We start from the raw sequence: 16,104 nt of genomic DNA on the forward strand, positions 1-16,104 counted from the left end.
TTTTTTCTTTTTTTTTTTTGTGTGTGTGTGTTGATTAACAAAGTGAAAGATTGTGTTGTCATCTGCTGCTGTTTTGGACAACCCTGTTCAGTTTTCAAGCAGATCATGATGCTATTGTGTGTGATGTACCCCGTGTTTGCTGGAGAACCCATGGGCTGCTGGAGCCATGAAAAAGAGCTTTACATTTGTCTTCTGAGCAGTGTTCCACAGTAATCTTATCAAAAAGTGAAATGCGGAGTTAGGACATATTTCAGCAGTGAACCAAGAGAGCAGCATTTGAACAGGAACATTTTTATCGATAACTGACTGTGCTAAGGAGGAGGAAAGAAAAAGATATTGTATCTATAAGTCTAAGTAAGCCTGTGGGTGTGTATTAAGAACTTAACTCAATTTGAAAAATGCTGCCCAAATTTGCTTCTACTGTGAGTAAAGCGTTTCTAACCCTCAGATGAGCCATTATATTTATGCAGCATGACATCTGTTAAAATATTTTTGAATGAAGAGCCTGTATGGAGCATACATAATAAGATCACTTCTGTGAATGTGTTTGTATTCCTTATAGGCAAGAATGGCTCATTTGGAGCCATCCCAATTTTACCTTGCTTAGAAGATGTGCTAGATCCCAGATGAAAATCTGCAAGAAAATGTAATTAGTTGAATAAAATTTAGTGCATATGCCCCACGGCTAGTTTTTACATTGCAGTAGCTTGGCTGTTAATTTTTCTTCTTCTTCTTCTAAGTACTGAAAACAAGAGATTATCAAGTTAAGGACATAATCATATCACAAAATTAAGTATTATTTTCCAGTGCTTCCATATCCTTTCTGCTTTTTATTTAAAAGCACAACAAAGCAAAACAAACAAAAAACCCCACTATTTTTGAAGTCCTTATTTTGTTGTTATGGAATCATAAAATCACCAAGGTTGGAAAAGACTGTGAAGATCATCTAGTCCAGTCGTCCACCTATCACCAAATATTTTCCACTAAATCATGTCCCTCAGTACAACATCTAAAAGCTTCTTGAACACTTCTAGGAATGGCAACTCCACCACCTCCTTGAGCAGTCTGTTCCAGTGCCTAACCACTATTTTGGAGAAGAAATTTTTCCTAACATCCAACCTGAATCTCCCTTGGCACAGCTTGAGGCCATTCCCCACTAGAATGATAAAGCAAGCCAGCTCATAACATTTGACTTTGGATCAGTATCTGCGAGGACCCAGCTAACAGAAACACTCCCATTGAAATAATAATGGTCAACTTTGTTGAGGAAAGATTTGTAGGATCTGGATTCTGGTTCATCAAGTTTCAGTCCAAAGCAAGTTTAACAGCCATGCTATAAACATTAGAAAAACAGGGAACATAATGGAAATAGTGAGACAATCTTAACCATGGAGGCGTAAGGAAGCACAGTGTTGTAATCTGGCAGTGCTATTTTGACAGTGGTTATACAGTAATGTAATCCAGGCCTGGCACTTTTAGCTAAATCAGTATCAGTATCACAGAAACACAGAATTGCAGGGGTTGGAAGGGACCTCAAGAGATCATCAAGTTCAACCTGCTAAAGCAGGTACCCTACAGTAGGTTGCACAGATAGGCATCCAGATGGGTCTTGAGCATCTCCATAGAAGGAGACTCTGGGCAGCCCATTCCAGGGCTCTGTCACCTTTACTGTAAATAAGTTCTTCTGCTTGTTTGTGTGAAACTTCGTATTTTCAAGTTTGAGGCCGTTGCTTCTTGTCCTATCACTGTACACCAAGAGAAGAGAAGAGCCTGGCCTCATCCAGTTGCCTGGGCAGAGTAGAGGGGGAGGATGACCTCCCTTGACCCATGACCACATTCTTTTTTAATGCACCCCAGGATACCTAATTTACTTAGACCCTCGTATAGTCATTCACATTAAAAATCTCTGCTACTCTGATATATAAACCAAGACAGTTTATTTCACCCTGATTTATACCAGACAAGTGTATGTTGAAATACACAATAAATAGGCAGAGTATTAAATTGCTGAGGTAATGTTTCCTAAGACTTTTCTTCAGACCACTATTTACTAAACAATATCATAAATGCTATATATCCTTCAGAATGTTAATATGTAACCAGAACAAGCAGAGAACATAAGAAAGGTGGAGAAAAGTTAGATATATAAGCAAGAAAAAGTGAGTTATTGATTTTATTGACTGGTCTGTTAACTTCTGACATTGCAATAAAGCCTTATTTATTTGTATACAGAAGACTCAATTACATAGATACATATCATTTTAACAACTGGGTTATTTACAGCAGAATTGTAGCTTCATAAATAATACAGTCCTGAATTTCTCAAGCTGATGTTTATCCATTGTTACCATTTAGGGAGTTGTGGTATCCACAAACACTCTTTGGAGTCATTCAAATAACGTTAAGTGAAAGCAGTGCTATTGTAACAATACAGATTTGAAGTACGCTAACATGTTGAAATAGTGTGCTTACTTATGACTGAAAGAGGTTTCAACCTCTTTCATCCTGTTTACTGTATGCAGCTGTAATATGAACAAGAACGTCAGTTGTACATATTATGGCGAAGGGATGGATTTTGCACTGAAGCTCTTTGAATTCCATTTAAATTGAGAAGATTGAAAGTGTGAATTTAATTAGTTTTCAATTTGTTTTAGTGTGTTTTTAATCTAGATTGAGTTTTGAACCCAGATGTCTCTTTCTTAAGGTTGAATTTACTTAGTGCATTACTGTATTATCAGCACGTTCTACAGAATAATCAATCTTAGAAATCACAGAAACATAGAATCATTTGGGTTGGAAGGGACCCTAGATGGCCATTTGGTCCAACTCCCCTGCAATGAACAGGGATACCTATAGCTAGATCACTTTGCTTAGAGCCCCATCCAGCCTGACCTTGAATGTCTCCAAGGATGGGGCATCCACCACATCTCTGGGCAACCTGTTTTAAATCTCCCATCTTAATTTGAAACCATTTCCCCTTGTCTTATCACTACAGACCCTGCTAAAGAGTCTGTCCCCTTCTTTCCTGTAGCCCCCCCTGAGATATTAAAGGACTGCTATCAGGTCTCTGCAGAGACTTCTCTTCTGCAGGCTGAACCTCCCAGCTCTCTCAGCCTGTCCTTGTAGGAGAGGTGTTCCATCCCTTGGATCATTTCTGTGGCCCTCCTCTGGCTGCACTACAACAGATCCATGTCTCTCCCATGCTCAGAACTCCACACCTGGATGCGGTACTCCAGGTGAAGTCTCACCAGCACTGAATTAAGGGACAGGATCACCTCCCTCAACCTGCTGACCATTCTTTTGATGCAGGCCAGGATACAGTTGGCTTTCTGCACTGCAAGGGCACATTGCTGACATGACCAGCTTGCCATCCACTATTACTCCCAAGTTCTTTTCAGCAGGGTTGTGCTCTATCCTTTCATCCCCTAGCTTGTACTGATTGTCAGGATTGCCATGATGCTAGTGCAGGAATTTGCACTTGGCTTTGTTGAAAGATTCTCTCAGGCTCACTGCTCAAGCCTGTCTGGATGGCATCCTGTCCCTCAGGCATGTGGATCGCACCACATAGTTTGATGACATCCTCATACTTGCTGAGGGGGACTCAATCCCACTATCAATGTCATTAATATAGATGTAAAAGAGCACTGGTCCCAGTACTGACCGCTGAGGGACACCAGTTGTAGCTGATCTCCATCCAGATATTGCGGCATTGACCTCCACTCTCAGGGTGTGATCGTGCAACCAGTTCCTTGTCCAACTGTCAAATCCATATCTTTCCAATTTGGAGGGAAGGATGTTGTGGTGTACAGTATCAAAGGCATTACTAAAGTCCAGATAGATTACATCAGTGGATCTTCCCTTGTAAACCGATGCAGTTACACCATCTTACAAGGCCACTAGGTTGATCAGGCAGGACTTGCTTGACTTCCTACATCTAGAAATGGAGAGTAGGAGCTTTTTGTGCCAATGTGAGAACACAGGGAAAATATGAGGAGGCTTTTTGTCAAATATGTTATGAAGTTACCTTGCAGAGCTTGAGTGTAGTTTCCTTCAGCATGGAGGAAAGGCATCTCTAGAGCCCCACGTGCAGACATTGCACCACAACAAATGTACTTGCCATAAAGGTAGGGCAGATGATGCAAAGTCTGTAACTGGAAGAATCTTCATGCTGATAATACTTACCAATGTAACCATTCTAATTTTACACCCTCATTTTGTCCGGATTTCTCTAAACTCTGAGATCCTAGAGATGCTCTCCATGTATGAGATAAAAGGAGCTGACAAAGATCTCACAAGAACTGTTTGATAGTCAAGCCTAAATTTTTCTTCAGTTGGATTTGCACGTGATCTCTCAGATTTTTCCTTCCTTTATGGCAACTATGAGGAATGGTTGATGGAAGAGTTGTCTGTTTTAAACCAAGCCTGACTGCCCCTCAAAGCTAATCACACTAAAAGAAGATATTAAGAAGGTGGTAGCAGTGTATATCAGATGCACTGAGCCCTGTGTAGGCTGCTGAGGGATCTGACTAGTGGGAAGGGTGGGTCCAGAGTCCTGTTTGCATGCTCTGCTGTGGCCAGAGGGAGGCTAGCTTCTGCCTCTAGACATTGGCTTATTTTTTGTGCGTACAGCTAGATTCTTCTAAAGGGTTACTCAGGACAAAATCAGATGGTACAGTTCTTACAAAAATATAGAACAGTTAAAAACTGTTTTCTTTGAAAGTGTTTTTAGAAGAAATTGGTGATTACTTTTTGCCCAGTTCCAAATTATGTTTAGTAGGCACGTACACATAGTCTGAGATCTGACATAATCCTCAAAATAAATAATATGACAAATGGAAGCTGATTTTGGTTTTATGTTGCTGTGTAATGGAGTTAGAATAATGACAGGACAATCATATAACAGAATTCTGCAAAGCCTTCACTCTGCTTGACTTTAAGTGAAAGTAAAATCTTAGAAATGAGAGGACAATAAAATAATGCTTTGTAAAAAGGATAAAAGAATAATGTTACCTAAGTCTATTAGTGACATAACACACTATGAATGCACTTAAATTAATAGCATCTTTTACCAGTAGATATTTTTCAATTACTGTAATGTTGAAAAAATAAACACAACAAGAATATAAAAATGAAAGGGATGTAGGAGACTAATTTATTTGAAAATGTGTGTCTATATATAGGGAGGCATCCACATAAGAATGAACACAAGCTTTCAACTGGATTAGAAACCGTTTGTATATTCCATATAGTTTAATTCTCTCTCTCTTTGAAGCAAATTGCCTGACGCTGGCTTGGTATTCTGGCAAAGCTAAGCCATGCAGAACTTTTTTTGCTTATTTTCTTCCTGGACAACATGCTCTTACAAAAGAGGTCTTGCCCGTGACAAGGGGTTACTAGCCAGGAAATCTTCCATACAGTGTGACTGTCCTGGAATATATGTCTGTTACATGTGAAGCTTTTTAACCTGTGCTGTGGCTTTCCTAGAGAACTAATCCAACACAGGTGAAATCCAGCAGGAATCTGACATAAAAGCAAGGTCAAAATATTCCTGGAGCAATAGCTAAATGTTTGTAAGCCACTCAATTCTTTATGTAGGGTATTTTTATTGTGTGAACGACTATCTTCGTGGTTACTACAAATTTCTACACTTTGTCTAGCAAATAGCTGCTCAAATTTGGGAGACAGGCAGGATAATATGCCAGCTACTAGTTCCCTGGGTCTGGTTTTTTTTTTGTGTTGTTTGCTTCTGGTGTGCAGAAGAGGAAATGAACGGAAGGAGGGATGAAAAGCCCTTGTCGTGTGTTTTAGACTTGATTTTGTGACAGTCAGGCTTGATGTAGCTTGCAAGACCTCGCTGGCAGAACAGATTAAAAAAAAAAAATAAAGTGTTTGAGAACTCTTGGCAAAGCCCCTTGTAAACAGTCACTAAAGTTGATTTCACACAACAGCAAAGAGACGGAAGTTAATTCAGTTCAAGACTTACCAGATCTGGAGGCAATGCGTACCAGGAGTTTCTGCAGCTTGCGGCCACGCTTTCATTTGAAATAATGGCCTACCCTGCTGAGCCCCATCAGAAGGACTTGCTGAAGGTATCAGGCAAGGCAAGCTACTTTAGAAGGGAGAAGGATGTTGAATTTTTGTAGCTAAGAATTTCTGAAGTGTGCAGCTAAATAGGTTTATAATGTAGACCTACCTGCATTGTGATTTAGCCTGATCTAGGAGCATGGTCTCCTGCATACAGAGTTGCTGCTGCTGCTAAGGCTTCCTCCTGGATCCTGCCTGGACTCCTGCAGCATGCTGCTCTGTGGGACAGCTCTGTCGAGAGTCTCAATAAAGTCTGAACAGCTGAACAACCTGTAATGAGACACTTGATAGAGCTGCCCCACAGGGCTGTGTAAAGACCACAGCAGAGAGTGTGAAATTGTTAAAGACACCGCAGGGATGAAACCAGACAGTGAGCTCAGTAGCAAGAGTGATAAACCAGTGTTGCTTGACCATACCTGCTGGACAAGGATGCTCTAGGTAGGCGTTTACAAATGTTGTGGGGTGCATTTCACTGAACACTGGCTCTGCTGACTATGTAAGTACCCGAGGCTTTCACTGAGTTTAAATGAACATTTCCTCCCTTAACTGAATATTTCCTGCTCACCGAACCAGACAATTTGAATTCTTAAACAGGTTCTCATAGATTGGATAGAACACTACCTCATCCCCTCTCCACGTTAGTGATTTTTCTTTCCATTTCCTGGAAAATGTGGGTTAAATTTGTCATTAGATGAGGTCAGCCTGGTCCTTTGTAAATAAGTCTATCAGCATAGTCTCTAAAACAAAAGATGTCAGCCACACTACCCTTGTCTTCTCCCTAAAAGCCTGAATTATTGCACACTAGAGGCTGTCCACATGTTTCGCCTGGCTTTTACCAGCCTGTAGTGCCAGCAACCAAGCCCATAATACATCAATTGCACAAGGTTCCCCAGGCAAACAGCAGTGTATATCCTGATAAGGTACCATCATAGCACACCTCGTCTGGGGGAATGCCTGGGAGTCAAAATGGGAGGGTGAGTGCCAGGGAATCGGGCTTGTGGTGAAAAGCACGACTGGGCCTCTGGTCTGTTAAGAGCAAAACAGCACGCACAGATAAATGCTGTAAAAATCATATAGAAATGTTAGTTAGCTATAGAAAGATGGCAAACTGTGGCAGTTGTTCCAAAAAAGATCATCTTTAATGTGCTCACTCCTTGGCATTTAGTGAGCTGGCAGTGATGGAAAGAAAGGGAGGTTTAATTTAGAGAAGCCTCCTGCCCTTCTTAGCTAGAGATCAGCTGCCCAACATGAAATAATAATGCATTCAACTGTCCATCTTCTGGTAAGTAACCTTTATCATCATTGCATTCACCAGCACTATCAGCAAACAGTGAGTATGAAATGTTGTATGAATTCAGGGAAAACTGATAGGGTCATTGTGACCTTAATGTGATTATATTTGTGCTAATGCCTACAGTATAAAAGAAACTTGAATTCTCAATATGAAGGGTTCAATTCATAAAAAATGTATGTACCATTAACAAGGGATTTTTATGCACTGTACTTAGGGGGTGAAGAAAAGTAGAATGAGCCTACTTTGAATAAAGAACACACTTTTGCAATTATGTTCCTTCCCTTTTTCTGCACTAGCTACGTTCCTTTTCTCACACAAAGTCTCTAAAGTGGAAGAACATTCACACAGACACCAGTAAGATATTTATTTATTTATTTATTTATTTATTTTTAAACTGAGTAAAGAAGAAAGAAATAAAAAGAAGACAATTAAAGAGGAAAAACTGAAGACGTGAAAGAAAATTTAAGGCAGCTGGCAGAGTTTTGCATGATTGTAGTTTTTTTTTGTTTGGTGGTAAATATGGTGGCTGCCCATAAGAAGTTCTCTGTAGAATGAATCACTTTAATAGCTTAATTTTCATTATAAACAGTTGTGATGGTTTAATGTTATCAGTCCCAATCCAGAAAGATTCAGGTGTGTAAATACAAGCTAAGCTCTGAGTATATATGGGTAATGAGCACAGTGATTTCAGCTTGCTTGTGTCTTCCCAGAGCTGATTCTTTAGGAGAAAATATCCCCAGGGACCAGAGAAAGGCAAGGTTTAGTGCACTGCTGGCAGGCTGATTTTGAGCTCTGCTGTAATTTTGGTAGCTTTGCTGTAGCAACTGTGTGGCAGTTTCAGATAAGTAAAAAACTGTAGGATTTTACTTACTTAGGTACTGAATGATACAGTCAGTAAAGCAAATCTGCTCTATTCATTCAGCTGTCTAATTCAATCCATCTTAAAGGCAGGTTTTTTAGCTGTTCTATACAAGATACTGTATTGACATATATGTCAATATGATAGATCAATATGGTGTTTCCTTATCATCCCATAAGCATTTTCAAAGGTAAACTAGAAGATTTTTGTCCATAGATAGGTAGGGGAAAATTATGAGTCGGGCTGAAGTTGTGTAAGTTGAGACAAAGGAGAAAAATTGACGTGGTGAAAGACAAGCACAGTATTTGGATGCTTTACTAAAATGATCAGCAATAAATAGTTGTAACGTCGCTGTGTGATTCTGTGATAGGTTTCAGAGTTAACAATTGCTGATGGTAATTCTGCATGGGCCCCAATCTCCCAGCTGTTTGGTTTTCTTTGTGAGGCTGAAATCACTTCCTAAAAATAAAAGCTCCCAATCTGAAGCAGAGGTCAGCAGGAAAAGGTGAATTGCGTACCGAGCTATGGATTAACTTGATATATAGAGAAGTTTGATAGGATCCAGATGAGAAGAATTATATGCTGCATCTCAGTCATGGGCTGGAAGAAGACAACTATCTGACTGCTAAATTAAATATGAGAAGTCCATGCTTGAATACAGACCTTTCAGTGGGCGATTCATTAATCTCATTGCATTTCTGAGTTTTAGTTTCTTTTGCTAAAGTAACAGGAATATCTCCATTCATAACCGTAGGATAATGCCAGTTTAAAACAAATTCAACCTGAAATCTCAATTTTATATTCCCCGAGTATTGTAAAGTGTAGATCTGTTTGTGAATTTCTGTGTAGTAATCTGTTCAGTATTGATGAGGTTATTTGGAAGGGCTTCCTATCTACATGTCCAACCTCCCGCGGCAGAAGGAAAACAGTGAAACTAAGAGCTGCAGTTGGTGCTTTGTGGCAGAATGAGGATTGTTTGGAGAGAATGGTTTGGTTTTTTTTCATTATCAGCTGCATCTTTTTCCTTCAGCTACTAAATTTTGTCAGCAAGATTGCTCCTATACAATTGCTGACAATTAAGTGCGCATTCAAGAAAGAGCTGAGTTTCTTTAATCAGAGATGATGGACTTCTACTCACAGTACCTGATAATTTGAATATTACCAGTCAGCCTATTTCATTTCTTTAAAAAAGTTGTCTTTTTTTTCCCCCTGCTAATATGGCCTATGATCTACATGCAGCTATGTTAGTTACTCAGACAGTGAGTTTATTGGTTTTTAAAATATAAGACTTTTTTTTCACTTTCATGATTTCATTCTTAAACGTGAATCTTTAGTGTGAATTGGCTCAATGAGGAAGAAAGAAGTCTACTCTTGATTTCTTATTAGAGATAAATACAAGTAATGTGACATTGTAGAACTGTATCTAATAATTTTAATATAATATGCACTTTTGCTTGCAATACCACATTCTTTTATTAGTTTTGATTCATTTAAAATATTTGCTTAAATTGTTATTTCAGAAGGGTTTATATATTCTTTTGACTACTGCTATTACTGCATTTGATCCTGCTTGCTTTTCAAAGTACTAGAAAGGGATAGCCCAGCATCTCCCCAGTTCTGATACAAACACAAAACACATTAATGTTGAATTAATTTCTGGTAAACCACAAAGAGATTGGCTGTGTTCAGATCACATGCTGAGGTTAGCTCCATGCTGTGCTTTGAACGTTGGCTTGGGTGAGCTTTGGAGCAGAGTTTGAGAGTTTCCTAAACCACATAACTACAGCTGAAGAGATCTGGGTGCCTAAACTGTGCTGATTTGAGCATCTGGATCTGAGTCTCTACATCAGTGAAAGGGGGATTGGAGTGGTCCCTCCTTTGTGTAAGGGGGCACTGAGATAAAAGCGTTTGGAGCTCAGTTACCCGTTTGTCTGCTGAAGATGTGTGCAAAACACAATGAAGGAAACTGGAGTGCTTGGCTATAAGTAGTGCTTTTACAGCTGTAATTTCACATTATGCTCAGAGGCCTTGGGATATGGAGGTTTTTTTCCCCTGCTGACTTTCCTCATGTGGCTTTCTCATTTTCAAGCTATATGTTGTTAAACAAGGGTTTTGCTTGCTTTTGAGGATTTTATTTTCTTTTTTGATATGGGGAGATAAGGGTTGCCTTTCTTTTACTCAGCTTTATTTCAAATAATAATTTATTTTAAGAGGGTTATTTTGCAATGTTTACAGTGCACTTCAATTTTTTATTATGTCATGCCCTCTCAGCCCCTTGGTGGGATGAGAGGTGAATGTATGTATTATATAATTTATAATTAATTTATGATGAATCACATATGATGAATACTGCTTATTAAATATTAAAGCCTTGTCTACAGCCATTCAGTAATGGCAGCAGCTCACCTGTCTTTTCCTGTGGCAGTACTGAGCCAGCTCATTGAGCTGGGCTAAGAAGGCAGCTCTCAGTTACAAGCGAAGTCTCAGCTGCCTGCCTAGGTCTATAGTGTTAAGAATTACCTCTTGCCTTCCCCTTGCCCTAGGTGCACCAGCAAGAATGGGTGTAATGAGAACACCATCTCCAAAGCCTGGTTGAGAAACGAAGGGTGTTACTGGTAACCACCCAGTTCCAATCCTTGCTGCAATTCCATTGTAGATAGAAGACTGCACAGCACTGGAGGGCTGCCCAGCACAAGGTGACAGCCTGGGTCTGGGCAAGTGGAAAATCTATGCTAAATTCTGACAGCCTATTTTTATTAGTAGGGAGTGGAATTTAGACAGTGGAATTCATCTACCTGCAGAGGTCATTCTAGCATCTGGAACTAATGAGCTCCCAAATCAAAGTGGGAATGGGAAAATGGCTAAGGGGAAAATAATGCAAGGGCTCACACTTGCCAGGGGAAGCCAGTGGTCTTAAGAAGGCTTTTTTCCAACTCAGCAGCAATGAGTCTATGAATCAGGAACAGTACATGAGACAGAGCAATCTCCCAGCTCTTTGGATTTCTGGAACTTGGAGGGATCCACCCCATTAGCATTATTAGGTAGAAAGGGAAAAGCAGCCTTCTAACAGGGTTTTGTGCTGTACTTTGCCTTTCTGGGAGCTCTGACCTGTGATCCTCACTGAAGACCGTATGCGGTAAAGAACAGATGCTGTGGCTTTGTGCAGTGCAACAGAACTTAATCCTGAAATTCTTGCTGCTCCATGTTTACTGACAGCTTGGCAGGCTGCTTTCCTTGTGTTTCAGAAAAAAAAATAAATAAATGACTTGAGTGTCTGTTGTAGAAGGAGGATTGGAAGAGGCTCAGGTACCTTGTAAGTGAATGAGGAATATCTGAGGTATATTATGAGGAATACATAAAGTACGAGACATGAGCATGAGAGGAAATGTGAGAATTGAGAATTTTGTTTTGAGAATATGGCATGCATGATTTCATATGGGGTTCTATCTCAGACCACGTTAAGGCACATGCAAGTGTGTACTGTTTTACTGAGGTACTTTCATGTGGAAAGCGAGCTAAAAGAAGCAGGCAGAGCGTTCAAGCAGTGGAATTAAAAGATGTATCATCTGCAGTGAGTGACCATATGAAATGAATGTAATCCTAAGTGGTTCCAATTAGCGCGATGCAAAAGGAAAGGAATGCAATTCATTTTGGCTTTACGGTTCTGTGTAACCCACTTGTACAACATGCAGCTTGTGAGATGGGATATGACAAAATCCTTAAGGTACAGATAACAGAAAACAGTGGTTCTTGGCTGTACCATGAAAAAATACTGAAGCACAGGCATATTCCTTCAGAACTTCTTATTTATTTTCTGAGAACTCAAGCTTTAGTAATTGCAACAAATCTAATTCTAGTAAATATTTGACTCCAGATTTGCTCTTCTCTCAGAGCTTTCGTAGTGTAATTTAGTGACATGACAGATTATCAAGAGCTTGTTTTAATATTAACTAAATCACACGCAAAGACAAAATTCTCAGCCCTTAAAATTGCATAAACAAAATTGATTTGTGAGAGTTGATCTTAATGGAGAGTGATATATTCATTGATATTGAGTCTCTGATCTAATATCACTTCATACATGAGCTGTAATGAGAAGATTAAAAGAAAACCCTATAATATTATGTGGAAATTACCTAAGGTAAAATGGTGTGTAGTAACATAGCTCCTTATCATGCACAGGAGGAGCCCATACTGAAGAAAACCTATGTTTGGTCTTAGGGATGGGAGCAAGATTAGGACTGAAATGCATTTGAAAGAAACTGTTTTCATCAAGTCTCACATATCTAGTTACATTTTTCTTCTCAGGTAACTCAGATGAGTAAATTGCACATAACAATTTTTGTGATTTGATCTTTTTTTGCAGGTTATTAGGCAATTGTTGGCATGCTCACCAATTATAGTAGGTCATCTAATTCTCATTATTAAATCACCGTGGTCATGAAAATGCCAAGCATATTTTTACAGAATTCACCTCATAAAATGTCAGCAAATCTGTGTATTTTTATTACTTCCAAACCAGATATTTCAATAGAATGTTTGTAAGTATTCCCAAAGCAATGTCCATTTCTGACTTTGAGAACACACAAATATATTACAAATTAATCAGATTTTCTGATTTCAGCATAAGTCTGCACACTTATTGTTTAATCCTATTGTAAAATGCTGTTATGATTGACACCTTGCTGTAGAGATGGAAGTCAATTGAATAATATGTAGCAGTCAATTTTATTTGTACCTTAATGCGCTGAAGTATTTTTTCACATTTCCATTATTTATAAGCCTGTCCCCTTAGAGAATATATAGAAGAATTTGTTTTAAATGAGCTGATAATACCCTCTTTAAAATTTATAAGTATGACAGAATCATATCCCTTTTCCTGAGCACACCATGGTGTGCCAATAAACTGGTTCTGAATTGTCTTGCACTTGCTATTCATAGGACAAACACTGGAAAAGAGCATCTTGTTAAGGTTTACTCGGAATGGGATTTCATCCCCAGATCAGAAAATAACTAAAAGAACAAAAGCTATCATACTAACCGGGAAACCTAAGTCATAGCCAGGATCTTCTTTTTGAAAGACCGCAGTAGTCCTGCAGCTACTTCTGATACTTGCTGCCAATCTTTCAGCTTCAAAGGCAAATGTGGGCCTGATCTCGCCATCAGTGCTGGAAAAGTTTGTGAATCAATGCGAGTGCTACACCTGGAGGAAACAGAAGATAGGGACTTAGTTTTGAAAACATCTTGGTACTTTGTTGCGACTGATAGGGCATTTTTTCCTTTCCCTTTTTTCTTTTCAAATCTGTTCTGCAGGCTTCAGCAAAATCCGGTAGGGCTGGACTCTGTTCTGTGCTTAGCAAGTCATTAGTGCCCAGCATACAGTTTGATTGTTGGATATTGATCAATTTAATACATGGTGAAAAGCCTTGGTTTCACATAGTTTTGCTCTCCCCCCATGTGCAATTTAGAAAGCAAGGGAAATAGCTGTCATTTGGAAACATACTTGCTTTCACTTTCCATAGCGCCTTTTTATTGTGCATCAGAGTCTTTTCTGCCTCAGTAAGTGGCAAAGGAAAATTATTAAGATACAAATAGATGTGACTTGATTGCTTTTCAGATAATTTTTGCCTTCAGAAATTAGAAAGGCTGATGCTCACCTAAGCGTAGAAAATGCAGTTCCCACACAAGCAGAGTGCTCATGTACTGTATGTAAATTGATGTATAATGCAACCCACATTAGCTGGGTTGATGATAGCTTCAGTTTCACTGCTGTCAGATTTTTGTATCTCCTTGAATGAGTTGGCTGTTCTGAATGAATGTTAGCATAATTTATGCAGCTGATAAGTGATTTGAGTGCTTGAGTTATTGATAAAGCACTTTAACATGTCATTTTCAGCTTGATGTTATGTGACATCAGAGTAGAAGATAATGTGCCAGTCCCTAGGCTTGATATTAAAGTCGATTTCCTCTTTGGATTCTAGAGGCCAGAGGAAACACAGTGCTGTCTGATACAAGCCCAGGTGACCAGCATCAACCCAGTCAGTCCCATCCTGCATTCCCTGTTGGGCCTCAGGTCAGTATCTTTCCTTTTGACTAATTGAGGCATGCAATTGGATGAATAGTTGCGATTGATCATCTTTTATCTGTGCAATGCAGAAAATGTGGTTCTGTTTGGCTGTATTCTGTCTTACAAAAAGGGAACGTGGATGTATCTTGCATATGCTTTAAAAGGTATTTGAAAGGACTAGCTTTCTGTATGCTTTCTTAAGATAAATTTAAGCAGCTTTGTATGTTTAGGAGGTTAAATGCTTTGAACTTCTTATATAAGTTATTTTTGAAATACAAGTCATGATTTAATATTAAAAAGCTAGTGCAATTTTAATGTAACCTTGTCGGCTCTGACAGTTCTGCATGTCACACACAGCTCCTGCATTAGTAAAGGCATTTCATAATCATTTATATCAAATATTTTCTTTTCAGCAAAGTGTAAGCATAATAGCATGGCTCTGTTAATCCTTTTAAAAAGTTTTCCATATCACTTCATGGTTTTATCAAACTTCAACTATACTCTAAGAAGATTCTTAATGTTCTTCCACTTCACGAAACTGTTTTGCATCCTGCTTGGTCTACAGAGCTTCTGGTAATTGCTGGTAACTGCTGCTTTCAGCTCTTACCAATCAATGTACAACTGGAAAAATTTGGGAAATATTAGCGTTTAGATACTTGTGAGCTGACTTGAGTTCAGCCGTCTTGTGTTCATGAATTGTTGTCAGTGCACGTGTGATACATTTTCCAGTTGAGATTCAACTCAAGTTGCTACCATGCTACATGGCAATATAAATTACAGTTTCAGTCTGAAGTGTCTGGCAGTGCTTTTTGGGTTGGTGAGAATGCATGCTTTGAGATACTGGAAGAAGTGCGTGTTTGTACTACAACACCGAAGGATCCCAAACAGAAGAAGTAATACTGTGTACCACTGAGCTGTGCATGGTAAAATAGGCGTGCTGCTGTCTGTGTTTCATTACAGCCATTACTGACAGCCCAACAGTTAGCCTCAGCAGTAGCAGGGGTGATGCCAGGAGGCACGCCGGCCCTGAATCAACCGATTCTTATTCCTTTCAACATGGCTGGACAGCTGGGAGGCCAACAAGGACTGGTCCTAACTCTACCAACAGCAAATCTCACCAACATCCAAGGACTGGTAGCAGCAGCTGCAGCAGGAGGCATCATGACTTTGCCATTGCAAAATCTACAAGGTAAGTTGTGTTTAGCATTTTTCTGGCAGAGTCTTTTGCCTGTTTGTTTCACTTTGTCTCTTTTAAACAGAGCTGTCTCTTCATTCAGTGAAATGTTGCTCTTGATACTTATTGAAAGTTAATGCTTGCTTTAGTTTTGAATACTTGAGAGATACTTGAGGGATATTTGCATTTTTATAAAACTGGAGTGGAGGTTGGGCTCTTACATTCTCTAGGTCAGTACTGTAAAGTACTTGAATGATTCATTAGGCTTTTCTGTCATCAGTGATCAATGTTCTCTACTCAGAGTTCGCTTCAGAATTTCAAATGGCAACGTGAAAATAAGTATTCTGTTTAACCATTGCTGATTAGAGTAGCTGAGTGAATGGAGGCAGCTAAAAACAGAGTATCGCTTTAAAATAACTTTCTAAATCCTGTTATAAAATAAGAGCTTTCTCAGTTAGCTGGCACTACTGCCTGGGATGCACAGTCTCTTTTTTACTGTGGGAGGACTGCTTTGCCAGTAAGGTTCTGCCTTACTGCCTTCCCACTCTCTGAGCTGTGCTGTGTTTGCAACAGTTCTGCCTTAAGGTGTCTACTGTAGTCTCCTTATTGTCTAAAATCAGACTGAA

The 16,104-nt window shown here is 39.3% G+C and overlaps 1 protein-coding gene across 2 annotated transcripts in view; it reads left to right on the forward strand.

Moving 5' to 3' along the window:
- The window catches only part of POU6F2 (POU class 6 homeobox 2), a 303,094-nt gene that overhangs the window by 113,254 nt on the left and 173,736 nt on the right, over positions 1–16,104 (forward strand). For both annotated transcript variants that reach the window (XM_048951249.1, XM_048951250.1), the window contains exons 3-4: positions 14,219–14,310; positions 15,265–15,493. In XM_048951249.1, the coding sequence (XP_048807206.1) occupies positions 14,219–14,310; positions 15,265–15,493 (321 nt within the window). The remainder of the gene's footprint in view (positions 1–14,218; positions 14,311–15,264; positions 15,494–16,104) is intronic.

This window comes from Lagopus muta, chromosome 7 (assembly GCF_023343835.1).
Source record: "Lagopus muta isolate bLagMut1 chromosome 7, bLagMut1 primary, whole genome shotgun sequence".
Taxonomy (NCBI): Eukaryota; Metazoa; Chordata; class Aves; order Galliformes; family Phasianidae; genus Lagopus; species Lagopus muta.